At 42.7% G+C, this 23,826-nt stretch overlaps 2 protein-coding genes across 3 annotated transcripts; one reads left to right on the top strand and one right to left on the bottom strand.

The window, feature by feature from the left end:
* Positions 1–313: 313 nt before the first annotated feature.
* Positions 314–10,906, bottom strand: gsr (glutathione reductase). Its single transcript, XM_048997180.1, has 14 exons — positions 10,725–10,906; positions 9,748–9,916; positions 8,532–8,558; positions 8,259–8,347; positions 7,944–8,013; positions 6,530–6,677; positions 5,923–5,977; positions 5,514–5,613; positions 4,545–4,631; positions 4,066–4,227; positions 3,142–3,253; positions 1,414–1,545; positions 989–1,122; positions 314–591 (listed from the first exon to the last, which is right to left on the bottom strand). Exons 1-14 carry the CDS (start codon positions 10,736–10,738, stop codon positions 442–444), a joined length of 1,449 nt encoding a protein of 482 aa, XP_048853137.1. The 5' UTR covers positions 10,739–10,906; the 3' UTR covers positions 314–441.
* A 66-nt stretch (positions 10,907–10,972) lies between these two features.
* On the top strand, positions 10,973–23,323 carry wdr32 (WD repeat domain 32). Of its 2 annotated transcripts, XM_048997173.1 has the most exons (7): positions 10,975–11,569; positions 11,849–11,962; positions 13,339–13,536; positions 13,885–14,087; positions 16,799–16,888; positions 18,144–18,289; positions 20,018–23,323. In XM_048997173.1, the coding sequence occupies exons 1-7, from the start codon at positions 11,160–11,162 to the stop codon at positions 20,387–20,389; spliced, it is 1,533 nt and encodes a 510-aa protein (XP_048853130.1). In that variant the 5' UTR covers positions 10,975–11,159; the 3' UTR covers positions 20,390–23,323. The 2 variants fall into 2 exon arrangements, with proteins under 2 accessions (XP_048853131.1, XP_048853130.1); XM_048997174.1 differs by lacking the exon at positions 16,799–16,888 and having other exon boundaries at positions 10,973–11,569.
* The last annotated feature ends 503 nt before the right edge of the window (positions 23,324–23,826 follow it).

The following is a 23,826-nucleotide window of genomic DNA, read 5'->3' as shown; positions in this document are numbered from 1 at the left end:
TTGGTCGCTGGACTCCCAAAACACTACACTGATACAGGAAATGTGTGTTAGAATTAAAACTTTTTTTTTGGTGTCAGTGTTGCTCTTGAGATTCATTTACTGATATTGCAACAATGACCACACCAATCTGGGCAGAATATGACTAACATTACAGTTAAATAAATTGTTAGATGAAATGTAGCATCGATTTTCCAGTAATTTGGAATGATAGTGAATTCAGATTTGGATCAGCAGAATATAGTGGAGGTTTGAGCTGTACCGTTACCATAGTGACGGCTCTATTGAATTGCTGTAAAAGACAGGAAGCCCATAATACTATAATTTCAAGTTTAATCAGTAATGAAGAAGTGATGCAGCTGATATGTGGGAAAGCCAGTCATTCATCCACTTTGGTCAAAAGGTACACTGGGTCCCCAGGAATGGTGAGAGGTGGGTGGAGGGCTAACGCATGGTGACCAGCTCCTCCGCAGAGGTGGGGTGGATGGCCACTGTCCTGTCGAAATCGGCCTTGGTGGCACCCATCTGCACCGCCACCGCAAAACCCTGCAGCATCTCGTCACAGCCTAGGCCCTGCATGTGAAGCCCCACCACCTGCGTGTCATGTGGGAAGGGCACAAAGGTCAAACAGTGAATCGGGGTACATTTCCTCAAGTATTTTCATCTAAATTGTGAGCAGTTCTGAACCGTGAAAGTTTTAAAGGGTAAGGGTGTGCAATAAACCTAGCCTGATCTCTTCTAATTTACATTTATTTCACTGGCAGATACTTTTGTCCAAAGTGACAAAATTGTGCATCAGGAAGCAAGGTTAACCTGTCCCTGAATTCACTGGGGTTAAGGGCATTGCCAACTACGAGATCTGAACCGGTGACCTTCCATCATGGGCACAGAGTCATAACCCCATATTAGTGAGGCAGAACATGCATCATCTCCTTAGAACAGCCAAGAAACTAAGGCCTACAGGAGGCAGTGTATAGTGCAGGCCTCTCACCTTTTCCTCCCTGCCCACACACACCAGCTTCATGACACACTGCGACTTCCGCGCTGTCATGGCGTAGTACATAGGAGTGAACGCAGTTGTGTATATCTTCACGTTCTCCTTCCCGTGAGCCTTAATGGCCTCCACTGCAAGACACAAGTCATGTGATGACACAACAGCCTTCAGCCTACAGGGTAAGTGCTCGTATTGCCAATGAAGAGCTTTCCGCCAGATGCTAATTTTTAATAATCGACTGCTTATACACTGAACCATTTGCAGCCTGCAACGTATGGAATGTAGTGCTAACATGCATGCTAAGTGCCTCCACATTCAGAAGCCCATATCCAATCCATCCATTTCTGTTAAATGTGATCACTATATTGCACATTTAATGTAATTACTAGACTGGGGGTTGCTAAAATAATGAAGCAACTTACCTTCAGTGAGGCCAACAGTGCCGATGGGCGGGTGACTAAACACAACCGTGGGTATGTTACAGTACTCCAGCTTTGAATCCTGTTTGCCCTCAAAGAGCCGGTGAGCCAACTTCCTACCTGCAGCAATGGCAACTGCCAGGCAGAGAAAGGAAATATTAACTGCCAGGCAGAGAAAGGAAATATTAACTGCCAGGCAGAGAAAGGAAATATTAACTGCCAGGCAGAGAAAGGAAATGCACTAATAATCTGTTATTTTATTATATTTGTTATAACTTAGTTATAGTTTTACTTTGTACAGAGTATGAGAATTTATGAGTATTTATATAGTTATAATACAAAGTATTACTCATAGTTATTTGCACTATTATTTTCTTTACCTTACCTTTATTCCTATTGTTGCACTGAGCATGTAAAGGACAAAAGAATTTCCCTCGGTATAAATAAATAAATAAATAAAGTTTTTTCTTATCTTATTTTATCTTAAATATTAACTGCCAGGCAGAGAAAGGAAATATTAACTGCCAGGCAGAGAAAGGAAACATTAACTGCCAGCTGTGGTCTAGTTGTGTCAAACAGCAAAAACCGGAGCGAAGGACAGGCTGTGAGCACAGCGCGAAGCTTTTGAACTAACAGACAGGGTTTAAAAATTCTAGGAATTTTAAAACATAATCTCGGAATCTAATTCTAGCAAAATGTGAAAAACATGTCTGTTGACTTTGTATTTTTATGCCTCAGGCACACTAATAAATTTGTTATACTCTTCATACTTGGTGAATAAAAGGAGTTTGTATGATTGTCTATTATGAGAAGGGGTACTTTTGTCCTCTTTGGTAAATTGTGTAGTGGGTCCCCCTGTCGAGTGCCCCTCTGCCCCCTCACCTTCTCCGCTACTACCTATGGCATATGTAAATATTTTTAATTCAACTTTGCAGTAGGCTTTGGTGGTGTGAATTTTATACCATCATACCATCTACATATTTCACCCCGGTATATGGTAAAAAAAAAAAAAAAAAAAAAAAAAAAAAAAAAAATTTATAAAAATTTTTACATTTTTTATTAAAAAAAAAAAATAAAATAAAATTTATGTTGTAGACCAATGTAAGCTCTAGAATCAGACAGCCTATATGTGCTGAGCGCTAGTGAAAGGAGGAGACGATTCTTTGCTGAAGAGTTAAAATTCTCACCCTTTGTTACTGACAGCACTGTCACTGCCAGATCTATGCATGGCACGCATGCTCCAACAGCAAAAGCCGCATATGGCACGCATGCTCCAACAGCATACACCGCATTTTGTTTTTGTGGCGTCAAGCCATGCCTGCGTTGCATTATTATTTCACTTGTCTATTTTGCTGAAGTGAGACTCCAAGTCACCACTAATGTAGCCTCAAAATAGCATTTCCATCTCAGTGTCATAGGAAGGAGAGCGTCTGTTTTTTATGGTATATAAAATAATGTCTTTGGGATTCTAAAAATTAGGATATACCATAGTGCCATCATACTGCTCAAGCCTATTTGGAACATTGTGCTGCACAGAGCCCTCATTTCAACATCACTGAATACTTCAAGACAAACCACAACAGGAATTTGAGCAATGCTAACTTAGTTAAGGACAAACCATCAGTATAAGCAAAGGCAGACTTCTGCATTTTTAATATCCTGGCATGATGACACACTCCACACTTCCCATACGGTCCAGTGTAGGTGCGCCCCACCCCCCGTCCCACGTACCCGGAGTCAGCAGGGCCTTGCCGCAGACATCCCCCAACGCATAGATGCCCGGTCGGCTGGTGTTCTGGAACTCATCCACCACAATGTGCTTCCTCTGGTCCTGTTTCACACCCTGGGGTAGGAGGAGGTAACACATCATCAGAAATGAGCACGGGGAACAACGGGTAAGGAGCACGCGTGCCTACTATAACATGCTCTAAATACTGTAACATCCATCAGCACCAAACTGAACCACGATACAGTGGTTTGCAAAGACATCCACCATGTTTTCCAATGGCAAAGTAACAGAATGCAGCACTGGAGGAACCAGGAGGCACAAAACTGCTTTAACTAAACTGCTTTCAGAAAGGATTTCTGTTCATTTTTCCGTTTATCCATTATTCAGTACAGGATCACAGTAAAGCTGCAGCCTCTCCAGCAAGGACAAGGCTTAGGGCAGGTGGCCCCCCAGCTGCCAAATGAATCATTATGGGCAATTTACAGACACCAGTTCTCCTAACAGCACAGTTTTTGGACCGTGGGAGGAAATACATAAAGAAGCACAGTGAATTATCCTGTTTCAAGCATACTGTTGCTTAGAACAACAAGATAAATAAAATAAATAAATAATGACACCTTACTGATCCCGCGAGGGGAAATTCTCTTTTCATCTACCCGATCTTGCCCTCCAAGACACATAGATATATTTGCAGGTGAGGGCAAGCTTGGCAGTGAAGGGCAGCCAGCTGCAGCGGGGCCCATGGAGCTGGGGATTAAGGGCCTCGCTCAAGGGCCCGAGGATGTGGTGGCTATTCTGCCAAAGTTGTGTGATACAAAGGTAGTTTAATCATATACATGGTGTGGTGTTTATGAGACTAATTGCTCTTCCTTGGACCTTGTGCTGGGATCCCAGAAACATTCCTGATTGTTCACTGTGGCCCTTACCAACTTCTCCAAGTTGAGCCCCTCAACGTTCGGCTCACGGCCAATGGCCCACAGCAGACAGTCCACCTCAGAGATGGTGCTCATTTTCTCTTCATTCTTCTCTAGGTCTTTAGTGACCAGTGCGACTTCCAGTCCAGTCTCTGTCTTTTTCACTGATCTTACCTGGGCATTGAGAAATGGTTCTTCATACTGAGAATCATTATCCTAATATACATACTATAATAATAAAAAAGCAAAGTCAAGCACTGTTCAAAAGACATTTGTGTGGGACGGACATAACAGATTTATACGATTTTCCTCTCTTTCTAGTCAAAGGGCTTAGAGCTTTAGGGGCTGACCTTGATTTGAGAATAACAAAATTAAGAAATACAAGGTTTTTGTTTTACTCTCAGGATCTTCTTTTTACTAACAAAGCTGAAAAAGTCCCAGCCAGGGTTTACACAATAATGAGATTTACACAATAATGGAATCACCATTACCTGAGAGTACTTCCACAATTCAATGCCGGAATTTTGTAATTCTTTGGTGCAATTGGAGCTAATCAAGGAATCAAAATTCCTTAATACCTAGAAAAAAGGTGGGGATTAGCTAACAACCAGTAATAAGTAGTACTATATGGTTTCTTAATTTAGTGCAACGTGGAATTGACGACAGTTAATGTTGTTTTCCTAAATCAACATGAGTGGGTAATAGCATAACATCACTTCACAACATCTAGTTTCAGGAGATGTTGCTTACGACGGGCGCATCGTTAATGCTGGTGTTGCTGACAACAGGCGCATCATTAATGCTGGTGTTGCAGATGACAGGCGCAACATTAATGCTGGTGTTGCATACGACAGGCGCATCGTTAATGCTGGTGTTGCATACGACAGGCGCATCGTTAATGCTGGTGTTGCATACGACAGGCGCATCGTTAATGCTGGTGTTGCATACGACAGGCGCATCGTTAATGCTGGTGTTGCTGACGACAGGCGCATCGTTAATGCTGGTATTGCTGACGACAGGCGCATCGTTAATGCTGGTGTTGCTGACCACAGGCGCATCGTTAATGCTGGTGTTGCTGACGACAGGCGCATCGTTAATGCTGGTGTTGCTGACGACAGGCGCATCGTTAATGCTGGTGTTGCTGACGACAGGCGCATCGTTAATGCTGGTATTGCTGACCACAGGCGCATCGTTAATGCTGGTGTTGCTGACCACAGGCGCATCGTTAATGCTGGTGTTGCTGACGACAGGCGCATCGTTAATGCTGGTGTTGCTGACGACATGCGCATCGTTAATGCTGGTGTTGCATACGACAGGCGTATCGTTAATGCTGGTGTTGCAGATAACAGGCGCATCATTAATGCTGGTGTCTTAATCTAGCAGGTAATTATGCTACTGAAACACTTCTGTACCAGCCTTGCTGGGCAAATCATGTGTTCATACAAGGCAGCCAGGCTCACCTCGCCGTGCCGAATGATGAGGGAGGTCTTGGACCCCAACGTGGCGAGGATGCCAGCCATCTCCACTGCAATGTAGCCAGCCCCGACAATGACGCTGCGGCTTTAACGGGAACACACATACATTTAGAAGTCTGACGGAGACGGCAGGTATATATACATGTTCCACAACACAATAACAACAATGAACATGTCAAAAAATTGGTTGTCTTTTTTTGTAAACTTACCAACTTTTACCCCGCTTTTTATTAATAGGGGATAACTTCAACCTTTCTGGTGAAGGAGGGATAGCTCCCACCCCCCTGCACCAGCAAGTAACAGTATGACTTAGGGGGATAGCTCCCCCCTCCTGCACCACTGAGTAACAGTATGACTTAGGGGACAGGAAGACATAGTGGAAACGCGAGCTTACTTGGGCAGAGACTCAAGTTCGAAAAAGCCATCGCTGGTGATACCAAGGTTTGCTCCTGCATGAAAAGAACACAACAAACTTACAGTAAGAGATTCAGTGACAATGTGTTTGTTAAACCTTTGTTATAGGACAACAAATGTCACTTCAAAAGTACTCATTCAATAGCTGCCTTGATGAGAGAGAGAGGGGAACTGACATCTAACGGGAGAATGAACTAGATGTTAGGGTTATCTTCTTCTAAAGATACGCTGGAAACCAACCAATCTCTGAACACAGAACAACACGGACAGCTGCAATGACTTTTTACTTGCTGCAAGGGAAGTCCGGTCTCGACCTTGAGGTGTTAGCCTCTCAGCCTGAAACAGCCAACTTCAAAGTAGGAACTCCCCTCACAGTATCTTTTATTGAGGTACACAAACAGGATATGCAAATAACATTCAACATTGTTTATCACCATGTATGGGGTGGAAATATTCAAGTGACAGTTCTTAAGACGTGTTATTGCTAAATTAAGATCAAGCTTCTGCAGGGTGTTATTTCTAAGAAATGGCATCTAGCAAAATGACAATTAAAAAAGTACATATTTCTCTAACACTAGATTTCTCACCTGGGACCTCGCTGTCACTGGCCACTGAAGGGCGCCCCCCAGTGGCAATAAGAATGTGAGGCGCCGTGTAGCGTTTCCCATTCACCATTACTGTGGGCTCGGTGTGGTTGGTGAACACCGCGTGACCATGGATGCTCTCTATCTTAGCCTGTAGGACACCAGTACATTTTTACTGAGCACAATAATAAAACCCTTTATAGAATAACCTGCAACATGATCTGGTAAAAACATTATCTACTATGCCTTTGTGTGGACCTCACCTCCTTTTCTCATTATGGTTTAATAATGGAATTATTAAAGGAATATTAATTAATGTTACAACAGTTTCTGCTTACAAATTACTTTTAAAAGACGGACATAATAGATTTCAGTTCAGAAATAATTACTATTTTCCAGCTCTCACTTAACTAAAAAGCTCAGGTCTGAAAGAGGCAAGTCTAAATTAATTGCATCGCAACAATTAATATAATTAAATGCTTAAATACTCTAACCCAAAGAAAAACTCAGTAAATGACATTCCAAACAGAGTTGGAAATTGCTGGTTTAATACATGGTTCAGTACTATAATTCAGTTTTAGCTCAACTGTTACAGGTTAATATACAACTTCATATGCTCTTAATGTCTGGTAAACCATCATTCTCAATGTAAGGCAGTTTATATGAGGGACCATATGGCAGCGTAGAGCAATGTTTCTCAACCCAGTCCTCGGGGAATACTGGACAGTCCAAGTTTTTGCTTCCTCTCAGCTCCCAGCACACCTGTACCAGGTAATCGGTGTTTCTGATTGGCTGGGAGCTGGGAGGGAGCAAAACCGTGGACAGTCCAGGGTTCCCCGAGGACTGGGTTGAGAAACACTGACTTAGAGAATATTATACTTGTGCTATGGAAATTAATTTTGGGTATGTGACATATACTCCATCTGTTCTGAGGGAGACTGCAAAGCATAAACGGACTAATAGACACCAACATTCAGTCAGGAGGGACACCCACCGACACTCCAACATTCAGTCAGGAGGGACACCCACCGACACTCCAACATTCAGTCAGGAGGGACACCCACCGACACTCCTACATTCAGTCAGGAGGGACACCCACCGACACTCCTACATTCAGTCAGGAGGGACACCCACCGACACTCCTACATTCAGTCAGGAGGGACACCCACCGACACTCCAACATTCAGTCAGGAGGGACACCCACCGACACTCCAACATTCAGTCAGGAGGGACACCCACCGACACTCCTACATTCAGTCAGGAGGGACACCCACCGACACTCCTACATTCAGTCAGGAGGGACACCCACCAACACTCCAACATTATTTGTATTTTTTCTGAGACAGCCTCACATTTCCAAGACTGGGTGTTCAAACCCCACCTCTGCTCTGAAGACCACATACAAACTTGGACATACCTTATCGAGATTACTCTGATAGATGTTATTCAGTCTCTTTACATAGGCATCTCTTTTACTCTTGATTGTCCTTTATGAAAATAAACACACCTGGTTAATGTAAACAGCAGCATACTGTATGTATTTGGAGGATTCTCATCTCCACACTGCCTCTATTCCCTTCTTAAACTCACTGTGTAAGTTTCCTAAGAACCAAGCTTTAGAAACCTTGTAGAAGAATCAATTGGTCTCAGAATTAAATAGTTTGGAGCAGTTAGAAATTGAAAACTGTTTCCTACTAATTAATCTGCCTTTTAGGATACTTGAAGTACTTACTGCCAATTGAACTTGGTGTGACTTCCCTCGAAGCCGTAGTCCTCATGATCGTGAAGATACTCTGCATGCACCGCTGTGTTCCACATCACCTAACACACACACATGCATGCAGATCCACGGTGATGCCACCATCAAACCAGCAGTACATTGACTCCATACTAAAAGCACCACTGATATCACAGAAAAAGGAGTGTTAACTTAATGATGTACGGCCAGTATAGTCATAAGTACTCCACAATCACACTGATGTTTAATTTGATCAGGAAACCTCACCTTTTTAGGGACACACCCAACATTGACCTGAAAAAGCACAAAAAAAGGTGTTAAACAGTCATCTTAAAATGACTATGCTATTTAGTCAAGGTGATTTATCGTTATCTAATTTGATTACCTTGAGTACAGTTCACATCTACAATAGACCGGAATCTGCAAAGCATTAACACTACTTATATTCTGGCAATGCCTGCTGTAACTTGTCCGACCATGCAACCATTATGACAGTTACATTCTATGTTCTATAAGGTGAAATAGGAATTATGGGTTTCTAGTATTCAGAATTATATAGCTGAAAACTGGCCAATGAACAATACTGGATTCCTGGCCTTACATTTCAATACTCAGTTTGCAATATTTCAGTAGCATACTGTACATAGAGTGTTATTAATTTATTGGCAAATTTATATCTTAGGACCATTATGATCACCTCAAAATATGCATGTTTCATAGAAAAGTGACCCGGTCTGCCAACCACACCATTTATTTGAGATATTAACAATATTACATTAACAACACAAAGTTGGATATTATTAATAATATTTAAATATGTTAATTCATATTTTATAATGAATATTTTTGACGCTATACAGTAGAATACATTACCATTCATAGTTTCTAAACACAGGTTCTGTTTAACTTCCAAGTGAGTCAAACTGAGACTTTGTTTTAAAGACAAGGGTGTTACTTTTTATAAACACATAAGGCAAAGCCAATATACCTCGATACACAAGTGGAAATGCACAATTTATACTTTTATAAGAATTGCGCCTTTAGGTCTTAGTCTTTTGTATTTCACTCGTAAAAATTTAGCATGTAAATGCAGTAATGCTGCTTGTGTAAAACTTTGCTTTTCATGTACATACAAGCCACCAGGAGACATAAAATAAAATACGTTACTTCTCAAACAATGGGTCCACCTGGCTTCAGCATTGCATACGATTGAACAGTCATGCCCTCTTCACTTAGGAAATGACTTAACAAGGATCATCAAAACTGGGAGTTCTTGTTTAGCGTTGACAAAGGGATTTAGTGCAGAATGAAAAGGGGAAAAAACGCGACACACCTTAACCTAACCTTCAACAGGCGCTGCACTTTCTCCAACACATAAAAATAATAATCTGCAACATTTGGATGCGTCTGACCGGGGGATAATCAAGCTTCCTAGGGAACTAAAACTATGCATTAAGTATTCATGAGTGACGGATATACTCACGCAGGTACCCCCGAGTTTTTTACCCTCGATCACGGCGGTTTTGGCTCCAAGCTCCGCGGCTCTCCTGGCACCGGCCAGCCCCCCAGACCCACCGCCGATGACCAGGAAGTCAAAGCGCGTAACAGCCGAACTGGATGCCATGGTACGACCCAGCAGAAGCACTTTGTGTCTGTGGCACAATAAAATGGGGTATCGGTGACACGGACTGCGCCCACCGCAAGCCTGCACTCAGCCCGAAGGAGTGCAGAAACGGCATAAGGAGGGCTGCCTAAATACACAGTGTGGACTAAAAGGGGGTGGGACGTACATTGGCTAGACAGCACACACGGAAAAGGCTTCATGCTTAGTCATGACAAATTGCAAAAAATCATAATAATAAAATGTTTAATATAATCTCCGTAACTTATATAAAACGCCCAATGGATAACTAAAGTGATCCATTTATTACTAAAATTTTGAAAATTTTTCTATGGAGCAAGACTAAATACATTATTCACCCATGTAAGTTTTAGAAGTTTTTATGATGCAGAACTCATCATGTGGAACTGCATAAATGTTTTTACCAAATAATTATAAAACACATATGCAATTCAGTGTCATCTAATTCAATAATACACTTAATTCTGGAAAAAAAAAGTGAAATCGAAGACTTATTTGATTAAAACAAAATGCCGAAATTTTGGAGTTGGATTGGGCATCTAATTGAAAAATAGCCGTGTTATTATAGGCGACCCGAGTGTAGACTTTTGTCATTATAATTACAGACGAGCGTCTGTTCCGCAACTAGATCTCTCGTGATCTTATATCATTATACATTATACATAATTATTATACATAATTATCAAAGTTAATATCATTGTATTACTCTTTCTTTACTATGGGTCGAATAACTATTAATCATATACCGCATATTTAATTTTAGCTTTCATAAAAATTTATCATTTTACTGTATATTACGGAGAGCATCAGTACCTTACCGAAACAGAGTCATGGTTATATTTTCTTTAAACTTCAGGAAAAACTAGGGCAACAGTTGTTTGTGGGTTAAAATATTACGGTACCAAACCGAATCGCCGCCTTTAACCAAGGCATTACTATTGCGGTTTTACTTTAAATCCCTGAAATGGATGTGGGCGCTTTAGCCGTCAAGCTGGCCGCCTGCACGCCGGGACTCTTTTGACAACTGCACGGCGAAAGGGAAGCGGAAACTCGTCACTTTGTAACCGGAGTTTGTGCGTCTTTTCTTCCAGCGCCGGCTTGCGTGTGGCTACCGCACAATGCGAGCGAACCGGGCTCCGGCCGCCGCTCATCCGCACTAGGACGCCGATGGGCCTGCGGGGGCCGAACGGCACAAGGCAACCGCGATTGAGAGAAGCCCAGGGCCGGAGCGCAGCGGCGGACGAGTCGCCACCATGAGCTCGGACCGCCAGAGCGACGGCGAAGACGCCGACGAAGCTCAGGTGGACGGGCCGAGCGGCGGGGAGTCCGAGGAGGGCCGCGACGGGGACGGGGACGAGCAGCGGGGGCCATTCCCGGCTCCGCGACGCAGACACGGGGTGCCCGAGGGCCGCGCCGCCTTTAGTTCCACGGCCAAGGCTTACGATGCGCAGCCCGTCGGGGGATCGGGGAGCGGCATCGGGTGCAGCGTTTTCCAGTGGCTGCGGAAGAGGACGCTGGGCAGGGGACTTCATGTAGACCCGGCTCGGGATAACTTCAGGACCATGACCAGCTTGTACTGCTCGATGAGCCCAGCCACGGACTCCGTTAACCTGAGCACCCAGACGCACGGGGCCGTGTTCAATCTGGAGTACTCGCCCGATGGGTAAGAGCGGCTGCTGCCTGGATGTGCACCATTCACTGCAGTCCAGGGTATCCCAGTAGTGCACATGCTGCAGCTGCATGCATTTGCTGCCTTGTTTGCAGCCATGAATGCAGACGGCTGCTGTATGCATGCATGCACTCCTACCCTAAAATTCCAGTTCATAAAATACGTGTTCGCTTTAAACGCGGATCCAATTATTGATTCTTTCGGTACTGCTTGCCTCATCCGAAACGGTGACCCCCCCCCCTTCCCTCGCCCGCCTTTGTCCCCTGCGCTCAGATCCGTGTTGACGGTGGCCTGCGAGCAAACGGAGGTGCTTCTCTTCGACCCGGTCTCCTCCAGGCACATCAAGACGCTGGTGGAGGCCCACGAAGACTGTGTCAACAACATTAGGTCAGTGTGAGCGCCACTAGACACCACTTTGGCCTGTTACCCACAGCCTCATCAAACCTCAGCTTGGTTTGCAGTCCATTTTTCTTCGTTGTTTTAGTTTTACAGTAAGCACTTATGGCATTTGATTAACGGTAATATTTAGAATGACTCGGCACGAGCAGTTAATTGGCATACGGCTGATTGTTAGCTGTTTAGGACCATGTCCTGTTAGCTGTTTAACAGGGTCCATTTTATTTGTCAGTCCGGTGTCCGATGAATACGGTTAACGTGTTTTGTGAAGTGCGGAGGTATTCCTCTCTGTGCTAAGATGGATTTTTCTGCTGACTTTTCTTAGGTTAATTTTGCTGGGGCCGGTTTTTGTACATGTGCATTTTTAGGTGGCGGTTTGCTGGTTCCTGTGTTTATTAATGCAAAAAGCCCAATTCCTCAGGTTGATTGGTGACAGTTACACGTTACCTGGTAGCAGTAAGGTGGCACTATGGGCAGGTGCCAAAAAGTAGTTTGGGCTGTAGCTCATCTGCATTTTGTGGGTAAGCAGCTTTCTGAGCAGAGCCTTCCGACTCTGCAGCATATGGTTTAGCCACCTGATCTCTGAAACGACAATCATAACAGGGCTCCGAAACATTCAGTGTCTTCATTCAGAGTCAGTCTCTTAAGGCTCGCAAGATTCAAAAGTTATTTTTGGTGTTTTACAAGATTACGTTGCATTCACAAATAATATGAAGTAAAGAATATATCTATTTATTTATTGGGCAGCGTGTGGCTCCGTGTTTTCGGGTGTTGTCCCCGTGATGGGAAGTTAATTGGTTCAAATCGCATGGTTGGCAGAGTGAGTTCATCATTGGGCCACTGAGAAAGGCTTTTAATAGCTAGTTGTTCCTGGGATTCTCTGACCTGCTTTCTCAAAAAACACGTTCACTTTGGATAGAAGCATCTGCTTAAATAAACAAATTACCGTACCGTGTTAGGATGCCACCTGTGCAATAAGTGAAATTACCTCGTTACTAAATATTTCACGGTTAAATGTTAGTGGTATTATAATAAAGAGGAAGGAATTGGGAACAACAGCACCTCAGCCATGAAGTGGTAGGCCATGTAAAATCACAGAGCGGGGACAACGCATGCTGAGGTGCACAGTGTACAGAAGTACTTTAGAAGTCGGCAACTGTCTGGAAAGTCGATAGCTGCAGAGAGAGGAGGTAAACAATATATAAAAGTCACTTTATGTACTAGACATCAAAGTAAACAGCATATAGAAGTAAGTTCCAGATGCCCATGACTTAGCATAGGACAAGCAGGTATAAAAGATGGATGGATGGATGGAGTGAGGTAGCTTATCCCCAGCTTCTCATTTCATTAATGCCTCTGCATGCCAGGTTTCTCGACAACAGGCTGTTCGCCACCTGTTCTGACGACACCACCATTGCATTATGGGATCTGCGGAAGCTGAACAGCAAGGTGTGCTCCCTGCACGGCCACGCCAGCTGGGTGAAGAACATAGAGTATGATACCAACACACGCCTCCTGGTCACCTCTGGCTTCGACGGCAACGTCATCACCTGGGATACTAACAGGTGCGTCGGGGGCTGCTCGACCTTTGCTCCAGCTATAATAATGAAAATGGTGCTGAGGTTATCCATCTTGTATCCAGTTTGTAACCTCAGTACCGTGTTTGATCGTCGCAAGTGCTGATCCAGTCCATTTATTTAAATGTCCACACACTTACTAACTTATTTTTAGCCTTCAACACAAAAGAAAAACATTAGCATCTTCAGATATGGGTGCATTTAGATTTTTATCAATCAAAGAACATCTCAGGTCACTGAATATATCCAGTTTCATTTCAGTTATTTCATTAAAAAGATCTGGCCTGGTTTTGCTGGCTAAGTGCCTCAGCTCTCTGCCCCCCCACCCCCCCCCAGGTTTACGGAGGATGGCTGCCCCCATAAGAAGTTCTTCCACACACGCTACTTGATGAGGATGCGTTTGACGCCGGACTGCTCCAAGATGCTCATCTCCACTTCCTCAGGCTACCTACTTATCCTGCACGATTTGGACCTGACGCAGTCATTGGAAGTGGGCAGCTACCGCATTCTACGCACCCGGCGGCCACCCCTCAGCTCTGGTGAGAACGGCGGTCCAACCCGAAAGCACCTCCTTCAGTTGATGCTCTGTTTATGTCTGTTCATACTTTTGTCTTAACCAAAGATGTTAGGCTATTTTTTAAGTTTGAGGCCAGCTGGGATAATTAGCAGCCCAACCATCAATCAGTTTCATGCAGTGTACGGGTGTCAAACTGGCATATTGGTGTAATATCAAAAGTTAGCCTGAAGGCTCCAGTTTTATGCAAAAACTTTGGTCATCCCATTCAAAGTATGTTTGAATAACTTTTAGCATTTGACCTCTGCTTTGTATAATATAAATGTAAAGTATTTAGCAAATTAGTTATTATATATTTATATTTTTGTTTGTTTATAACAAGGACATAAGTAAATCATGAATATGATACAGGAAAATATTTAGTGTAAAATAATTAGTTGTACTTTCTGTTCATTTGATTCATATATGGATCGTTTTGATAGGGCTAGCAGAGGGATGCTGACTGTGATTTTCATTGTATTTGTGGGAATTAAAAAACAAAAAAGAAGACAGAAAAATTACTAGCAGGCTGACATCAGAACATGTTGACCTTAAAATTTACTCACTAATTTTGTTAAAATACAAACTCATTGCTTATTAGTAAAAAAAATCTGTGTGTGTGTGTACAAATATACAGTGAAATGTTTGGACACACCTCCCCATTGAAAGGTTTACTTGAACTATTTTCTACATTTTAGAATAATTTTCGAGACATCAAAAACATATATGGGGATTATGCACTGACCCATAAAAGTATTTAAAAAGGGTTGAGGGTGAGGACAGTTCTGTGGGCTGGGACAAGAAGTTTGCTGGAATGATCCCACCACTGGGCCCTTGAGCAAGGCCCGTTGCCCCAGGCACTGGCTGACCCTACTGTCTCCTCTACCTCTGTTCTATGAGGTGGGCTCCCAGGATGCTTTTCCAGCCGTCTTGAAGGAGCTCCCACATATTTGCTGAGCACTCATTGGCCGTTTCTCTTTCACACTCTGATCAAGTTCCGCCAGTACCATTTATGCTGGCTTTAGGTCAGGTGACCAGGTCATGTGATGCAGTACTCTGTTGGTCTCCTTTGTTCCTTTGTGTTGGTTTGGTGTGTCCAAACTTTTCACTGGTTGTGTGTGTGTGTGTGTGTGTGTGTGTGTGTGTGTGTGTGTGTGTGTGTGTGTGTGTAAAATAACACGTTTTTATAAGTGGCTTCACATGGCAAATCTCACTTTGATGTGGTCTGTTTAAGTGGTGTGCACTTTGATGTACAGTCAGATGACTTGGATTATTGAGAAATTTTCATCCAAAACTTGGGGGAACACTCTGCTTGTGCAAATATACATTTGCAAAATACTTCTCTTGGCTGCCCTGGAGACATGTAGATGTTTTTTTCGAGGCATTTATAGAAAGTTTGGAAATTGTCGCTCAGTATCTGTGGAACTTTAATGAAACATCCTGTATGAAATCAGCTGCCCAGTAGTTTAAACCCTAAAGACTAAGGCTGACCTCTGCCATGACAGAAAGGAGCAGACCTCTGGAGAGGTACATTCATTTAACACATCAGGCATATTCATAAGTTGCATGAGATTTAAACAAACTGTAATTGAGATTGTATTGAGGACAGCTACTCAATACATGTCAGAACTGTAAAAATCGCAACCACTAACATTTACTTGCAATGTTGTACACCAGAACATGTTGACCTTAAAATCCTGCACGATTTGGACTTGCCCAACTTTTGAAACTTCCATTCTGCAAGGTGAATTTGTAAGTAATCTTTTTCAGATCATCCGACAATACATTTTATGACATGCAGATATGAATGGTATTTGTGTTATGTCGCCGAAAACCTTTTCAAGGTGAGCACTGTCATTGGTGGCCTTACAAGTAGTTAATATACACACGTGGACAAAATTGTTGGTACCCTTCAGTCAATGAAAGAAAAACTCACAATGGTCACAGAAATAACTTTAATCTGACAAAAGTAATAATAAATAAAAATTCTATGAAATTTAACTAATAAAAGTGAGACATTGATTTTTAACCATGCTTCAACAGAATTAATAAAAAAAAACTCATGAAATTGGATGGATATAGTTTCACTATAAATTTTAATCCTGTGTTTGCTTACATTTCTTTGTAATCATTATAGTACGGAGATTATGGCTTGCATTGTTAACATTAAGTGTAGACGTGCTTTTGAGATTTCTTGAGGTGTTTGCGCATCACCTTGGAGACATAGCATCTCAATCTTAATGCTTTATTTTGCAGCAAACCAGGTTCTTCTTTAAAATCTTGGTTACCATTTGTTTCCTCTTTTCTCTCCCTTATCGCTGTATTTATGTCATGTTGGGGCATTTTTACCATTTTAATTAGGCAAGGATCTGATTCTTCAGACTGTTGAAATTAAACAATTTCAGTTGTTGTATGATTTCAGGAAAAGTACATTTTGGGTCTTCATACAAGCTTCCCGTTTTTATACTTAAATTACTTCTCTATTATAATGGCGATATGTGGTTGTGTCAGATGCATGTGTGTAATATTTCAGCTGATATGGGGAGTCTCGAATACAATTAATAACAAATAAGTAGTGATTATTCTTTGGATTTCCTCTCAGAAAGGTTATATTTATGAGCATCTTAAAGACATTTTTGCTAAATTTCCCAAGTCTTACCAGTGACGGGAAATAGTTTTTCTCCCCCTACACTCTAGATGGCGCCACATCCGGCTCCAGGTCATCAGGAAGCCTTCGCCAAGGGAATGACTCCAGCAAGAGCCACCCTCAGGCCTCTCAGAGAGAAGGTGGGGGAATTCCTGCCTTCTTGTGTCTTGTGCTTAAGGGCTGGAAATTGCCATGAAGATGGGCTTAAATCTTTTGTGAGTCATATTTGTGAGACAGCTTTGCGTCTGTAATACAGCTCTAACACTATGCACCAAGACTCCACACTGACTATAGAGCTTTAATAGACTTTGATAAGGGGTAGGGGGTGGCAAGGTGGCGCACTGCGTAGCACTGTAGCCTCATGTCTCCAGGGCTGGACCTTTGATCCTCATACCTGGATAACTGGAGTTGCTGTTTGACGACAGTTCTCCAATTTCCCCCTTTAGTCTTTAAAAGTATACTCAGGCCTCGTGGTGTCTCCAAGTAGCCGATAGTGTGAGTTTGTGTCCTGTGATGGACGTGCGTCCTGTCTGGGGTGTCCCCTACCTTATGGTCTTTATGAATCTCTACTGATAAGTTTCTTTTTTGTAGGATGGATGGTTGGAATTGACTTTATGTACATCTATTTTTGGAGAAAAATAATGGGCCTAACATTGATATTTTGTTCTCTCTTAACATGTGAATTATTAGGAATTAGTAAGAAAAAATGTTTAAATTTTGAATGAACATTTGTCATTGTCAACATGATGGTGGTCTCCTTTGTTTCAAAATACCAGTGTGTCAGAAATGAAAATGAGAAGTGAGACTATGATTTATGTAACGGATGTGAAAAATGCTTGGTTTCACGGTGGACCACAGCTGGTTTTGTTTGCAGGTGGGGTTTCACCACAGACACCTGGTGGTGTAGCTTCACGGAGCTGCACGGGGTGCTTTCAAAATAGACCTTAAGTTCTGTGGTGGAGGAACAGTCTGATTTGGTGGTTTCATCATAGACTGTGCTAGTAGAGGTTTATAGTAGGTCTTAATTAAAGTGTGTATAAGCTAGTCAGAGGCCAGAACTAATATGACTGTTTTATAAGAATCCACAGTTCTTAAGCCTTACTCCAGCTTTGTATAAAGTAAGGCCAGTAATAGAGGCTGTGGAACCATGAAGCACTCCCAGTCCATGTCACGCAATAGGTAAATCTCCCCCCTCAGCAAACTTCACTGTCTAATATTGCTTTGTCTCAGACGGTACCAGTGTGATGCCAGAAGGTGTTTGTTTCTTGCAGGAGCACAAGAAACTAAATGTCATTTTCCATTTTCTTTGAGTACAATGGGCTATTAAATGGAGCACGATGCTGGTTTTGATGACCCGCACCTGACGTGGGTGGTCTGTATGGTGCCCGTCTCCAGGTGCATCTCCGAGGAACAGCTTGGAGGTCCTGACTCCAGAGATCCCCGGAGAGAGGGACAGAGGAAACTGCATCACCTCCTTGCAGCTGCACCCCAAGGGCTGGGCCACGCTGCTCCGCTGCTCCAGCAACATGGATGATCAGGAGGTCGGTTGGTGACAAACAGTGTTGGAGTCATTGACCCCAAAATAACAGGGCCAGAGACACGCCACCCCTGCTAGGTTTATATTAGTGGCCTCTAGCCTTTATTACAGTGCAAGCTACCGAGTCCCGACGGTGAATTTTGCCGACCTGGACTCTGTACAGTCGACTGGTTTCAGTTAAGGTTAAGTTTTCCTCATGCTTTTTTATAGACATATTCTGCAAATCATCTCTCAGCCATACACTTTGGTAACTGCTCTGCTAGGAGAAGCTATCCATAGAATTCAACTTTTATCTCAGTACTTCCTACTTTAATTTCAAAAGCTTATTTCAACTTTTATCTCACAAATTCTGAGTTTGTCAATATTAGCTGCCTCCCGTAGCTCAGTATTTTAGTAGTATTATTATTTTTAACTTACACTGGTCCGACTACAACATCATACAAGCAGCATTAATAATTCATGGTGATCTATTTTAAGATGGTGGGTAATTTTGACATCCATCCATCCATCCAAACTGCTTATCCTACTGGGTCGCGGGAGGTCCGGAAGCTATGGGCACGCGGCAGGGAACAACCCAGGGTGGGGGGCCAACCCATCGCAGGGCACACTCGCACACGCACTCCTATGGGCAATTTAGCGGCTCCAATGTACTCAGCATGTCTTTGGACTGGGGGGGGGATCCCACGATGACATGGGGAGAACTTGCAAACTCCGCACACATGTAACTCGGGTGGAGACTTGAACCCAGGTCCCAGAGGTGTGAGGCGACAGTGCTAACCCACTGCACCACCATGCTGCCCCGTAAATTTAAAATTTTTCATTATTATTTTTTTTAACCATTAATTTGACGAAAGATGTAACCTAATTAGCATTAACCAGAAGAATGCTTTATACACTGTTTTAAACTTATTAATGTTAATATGGCAATTAATATAATCTTTTTGTTATGCAGATTCTGCAGGGCACGATAGCCAATTTAATTTCCATTGATGTTATGGTTCCAAGTTTTGGGACCAGCTTTTTTGTAGCGCTGAGATGTAGCCATTTTTTCTGGCCTTGAATCAGTTTTTTTTTGCTGTGGAAACACGCACAATCAGTTCCAGAGTGGACAATAGCCCTGCAACACATTGGTGGAAATGGAGTATAGGCGTAACATTTATTTTTTGTTTGTTGGTATACAACGTGGGTGCTCGTGTCTCAGGACCGGTGTCTGTTTTTTCCCCTATTTCAAGTGGCTTGATTCTTGCAATCGGGTGTTTCTTAGCTTTTTATGTTGGTTACAGGATCACACGTCTCTTTTTATAAGAGTTGAATTTTGCTGGATGTCTTCTGTGTTTTGCTGGCAGTGAATGTCAAACCTATTGCATGCTTTGATATCAGAGGAATGATGTGACATTGTAAGGTTTTAGTTAACAGGGCATCTTAGAGTATTGCTGGGGTGATCTGACACCACGTTTCCACAATCAGATTATTCATACTGCTTCATTTGTACTGTCCGTTGTCCTTTTTCTTCTTTCTCCTATACTTGAACACATTCCCTGACATGTTACCCTATGCGCCTAATTTACCTTACAAAGTGCCTGACCGCACTAGCAGAAACTTAATATGGCCTTGTGAATTTCATAAAAGCTTCAGTACCACCACAAACCATGCCGTTTGTAAATATAAAACATCACTCAAATAAAAGAAAAATTACTACCGGTTAACCTCCCCTTGCCTTCCCCTTCTGCAGTGGACATGCGTGTACGAGTTCCAGGAGGGGGCGCCGTCGCGGCCGCCCGTGTCCCCTCGCTGTTCGCTGCGACTCACCCACTACATCGAGGAAGCCAACGTGGGCCGGGGCTACATCAAGGAGCTGTGCTTCAGCCCGGATGGCCGCCTCATCTGCTCGCCCTACGGATACGGCGTGCGTCTGTTGGCCTTCGACAGCAGCTGCAGCGAGCTAGCCGACTGCCTGCCGGCCGAGACCAGCCGGCTGCTGGAGGTGCGCTCTATCTACTCGCATAGCGACGTGGTGCTCACCACCAAATTCTCCCCCACGCATTGCCAGCTGGCTTCGGGTTGCCTCAGCGGACGTGTGTCACTCTACCAGCCCAAGTTCTAGGGCTTGGACCCACGGACCATGAGAGACGCCCGCAGGCGGCTCGTGAGTGCATTATAAGTCCTATTGGCAGTTGGGATGAACTACAATTTCTTTTTAAAATGTTCTGACTGAGTTCAGGCAGCATGTACAGAACACCTACGCCATAAGCCAGAGAGGTTTGGAAGTTCGTTTTAGTAGTTTAATTTACACTGTCTTAATGCATCCTGGAAACTAAACAGAGGCACCGACTGCACTCCATGCCATACAATAAATTAGGTTGGGAAAAAGAAAACAAGGGAGGTCATTGCTTGTCTGACCTTTTTGGCGATCACATGACCTGACCGGAGATCACATGACCTGACCGGAGATCACACCACCACATGTTTCGGGTAATTGCTAATCGCTAACGTGGGGATACGAAATTGAAGAATAAAAATGTCTCCCCCAGGGCACTCCACATGCTTTGCTCTCTGCTTTTCCTCTCTCGGAGGGGGCCGTGGGAGGGCATCCACACTCCCCGCTGCTGTTCGGGCACTCGTGTGTCCTTACGCGACGATGCTGCTTCACTGCTTTGAAGCTGTGGGGATTCGTCTGCAGGAGTGTTGTTTCTGCTGCAAAATTATATGTTTTCCACCCTTTAGGTTTTATATGATTTCCTCAGTTTGTTTCTTTTCATGTTTAATGATCCTAAAACTAGTTTTCCAATACTCTTATTAATCCCCTATGGAACCAATGCACATGTTAAAAAATAATACTCAAACACTATAAACGTTGTATATACGTCTGTAGTCTTGTTTTCACTGGATTTTCTTTGTGTTAAATCTACACATGACTTTTATTGCTTTATGTAGAAGTCTTTTCTTGGTTGTTATGGCTATAACATTTTTTTAAATTTATTTTAAACTACGGGACATTAAGAAGTTTTGGGATTTTAAATTTTTTTTGGTCCTCGTCCTTGACAGTATGTTCTGGTCATTTCTCTCTCACCAAGTGCTCTGGGCCTTTCAGCACATTAAGCTTCCAGTGTCTCAGTGGCAATATTATCTGCCTCAGCAACATGCAATGCTATGCTTAATATTGCGCTAACCTTTAATTTTTTTACAGTCCAGGATGCCTGCCTTTTATGTAAACCATACTATGCTCACAGCTCTTTTACTGTCAACTGATGAGTCTCAACTAAAAGCCACTGGACTTTGAGTTGACTTTATGCGTCTGAGAGACATGGGAATATCACTGGTTATCCTTCCTGTGGTATCAACACTATGGCATCATAGCATTTAATGTGAATAATAACTGCAATTTTAAAAAAAATGTCTTGGGAGAAGCTCTTTAACTTACTGTAGTGTGAACCAGACAGTGGTTGTGATATAGATGGCCTGACTGGGCCTGATACCACCCTCCAACAAACAGAACCCCCCCCCCCCCCCGGATGAAGATTTAAAACTATTCTAGAATTTCTTGGATCATTTACTTCAACTAAACCTTGTAAACTCACCATCTTCTGGCCTGCTGCAGGGAACAGTGTGCACTACAATCTATTTTAACACCATTAAAGATGTGTCATGGTAATACTGCTTAATCCGTACACCATGCTGTTTCTAGTCATTTCTGTCTTCACCGTGGCGCTTTCATTGCCATGCGTTTTGTCGCCATGGTTTCGCAGTGTAGTTTTCGACTTCTTGGGTAATTGGTGACTTTTCTCAGATATAACTGGTCTAAGCTTATGGTTTTTTCCTTCCCACCAGGTCTATGAATTAGAGCATCTGCTGGGTCTTGGGGTTGGGTGGGGACTGAGTTAATGAGCCGCATCCAGCCCATTTTAGCATCCCCTGACTTCTTTGATAAATGATTGTTCGTGGTTCACCCTGAACAGGTGCAGGTAAAGCATGTATTTTCTCTGCAGTTCCGTTTTGCTGTCCATATATCCTGTTGTTACATTCTGTATTCTTTGTAGTCACTGACAATATTAATCCCTATACTTTCTCAAACTTTCTTTTGGTTTGTGTTTTTTTTTGTGCAATTCAGATTAAAGCAAATAACCAGATCTTTGGCAGAACTTCAGATTGTGATTTGTGTTGCATGCTAGCATAATCTTGTGGTGGCCTCGGGGGTTGGTGATGCAGTGGGGGTGGGGTGTAGCCATAAAGGTTTCAGAAGTAGGTTGACAATCTCAGAAGCATTACGCAGATCAACCCTTTGGGTGAGACGTGTGTAGTGTTACCCATGTTATGGCAATCCTGACATAAGTTCATATTAGCGGTTAAGCCCTGCAGGGGGCGGTGTAGAGCTCCCGGTCACTTCACTAAGCAACTTGGTATAGTTGCTATAATTTAATTTCATAATGCAGTTTCTCTCACTCTAATCCTCTGGGACTCCCAGAGAGTCCATGTTTTTACCAGGAGCTGGGGGGGGGGGCAAGAAACAATGTCATAATATATTTCTGTTGAAGGAACTTTTTTGCCTTTTTTTAAAAAAAATGTTTTTCGGAAAATGATATTGTTTATAAGTTGGGTGAATGTATGTTTTATCCATTTCACCATGGTCCATTTTGTTTTTCTTCCATTTAAATGTATTAGTGACTTGATCTAACATTGTGTATGGTTAGAAAATGTACTGCTTATCAGAGCGCTTCTACACAAATAGACAGAAGCAAGTAGCATTTGATTTGCACACCTTTGTTTCCTTTGGGTAATGTGACGTTTTTAGTTAAAATGTAAAGATTTGCCTTTTTAAAAACTTGGTTATTGCTTTGTAAATGGGTGCACTTTTCAATTCAATGTAGTTGTACCTGAAAACACTGAGGTAAATCCTTATGAAACTTATTTTTATTATGCTTAAAGTTGCCTGTTTCTAATTAGTAATTAAAGTCAAGCTTGGTAAGTAAGCTTCCTCCTTGAATTAATGACAATAATAAAATGCCTCTGGACGTTTTAATGGAATAAAAGCTCCAAAATATACCGGCGTCTTTGTATGTCTTTCTGAAGTGCATACAGTCTCCGTTTACCAAAGTAACATGGCACAGGTACCAGTAGGGCTTGTGAAAGGCACTGATATTGGAGTTTTGGGATACAAAAAAACTGCAGGAAAATAAAGCAGAGATCTATTTTGTGAGGCAGCATATATATGAATCACCATGTTTGTGTGAATAGCTGTGTTCTGCCCAATATGAATTCCAAATGGATTCCACCATCCATAGTTATTGCTGAAATATCACTTTGTTTAGTGGGAATTCAAAATACAGCCATTGTGTAGTAATGTTATTGCAAGGGTTTTATTAAGGTTATTACAGCCATGCATAGTTTTTTTTTTCCTCACACTTTGAAACTGGTTATCTACAGTCACGGGCAGGTTTTGTATCTGGGGCCCCGACCATTTCTGTCTGTATAGCTTGCTGCATCCTCATCAGGCGTTTCGTTGTTTGTAGTGAAGAAACACTGGCATATTTTTTTGTTAGAGAC

This window comes from Brienomyrus brachyistius, unplaced genomic scaffold, assembly GCF_023856365.1.
Source record: "Brienomyrus brachyistius isolate T26 unplaced genomic scaffold, BBRACH_0.4 scaffold32, whole genome shotgun sequence".
NCBI classification, from domain to species: Eukaryota; Metazoa; Chordata; class Actinopteri; order Osteoglossiformes; family Mormyridae; genus Brienomyrus; species Brienomyrus brachyistius.
The sequence above is the reverse complement of the archived record's forward strand: the minus strand, read 5'-3'. Positions and strand labels throughout refer to the sequence as shown.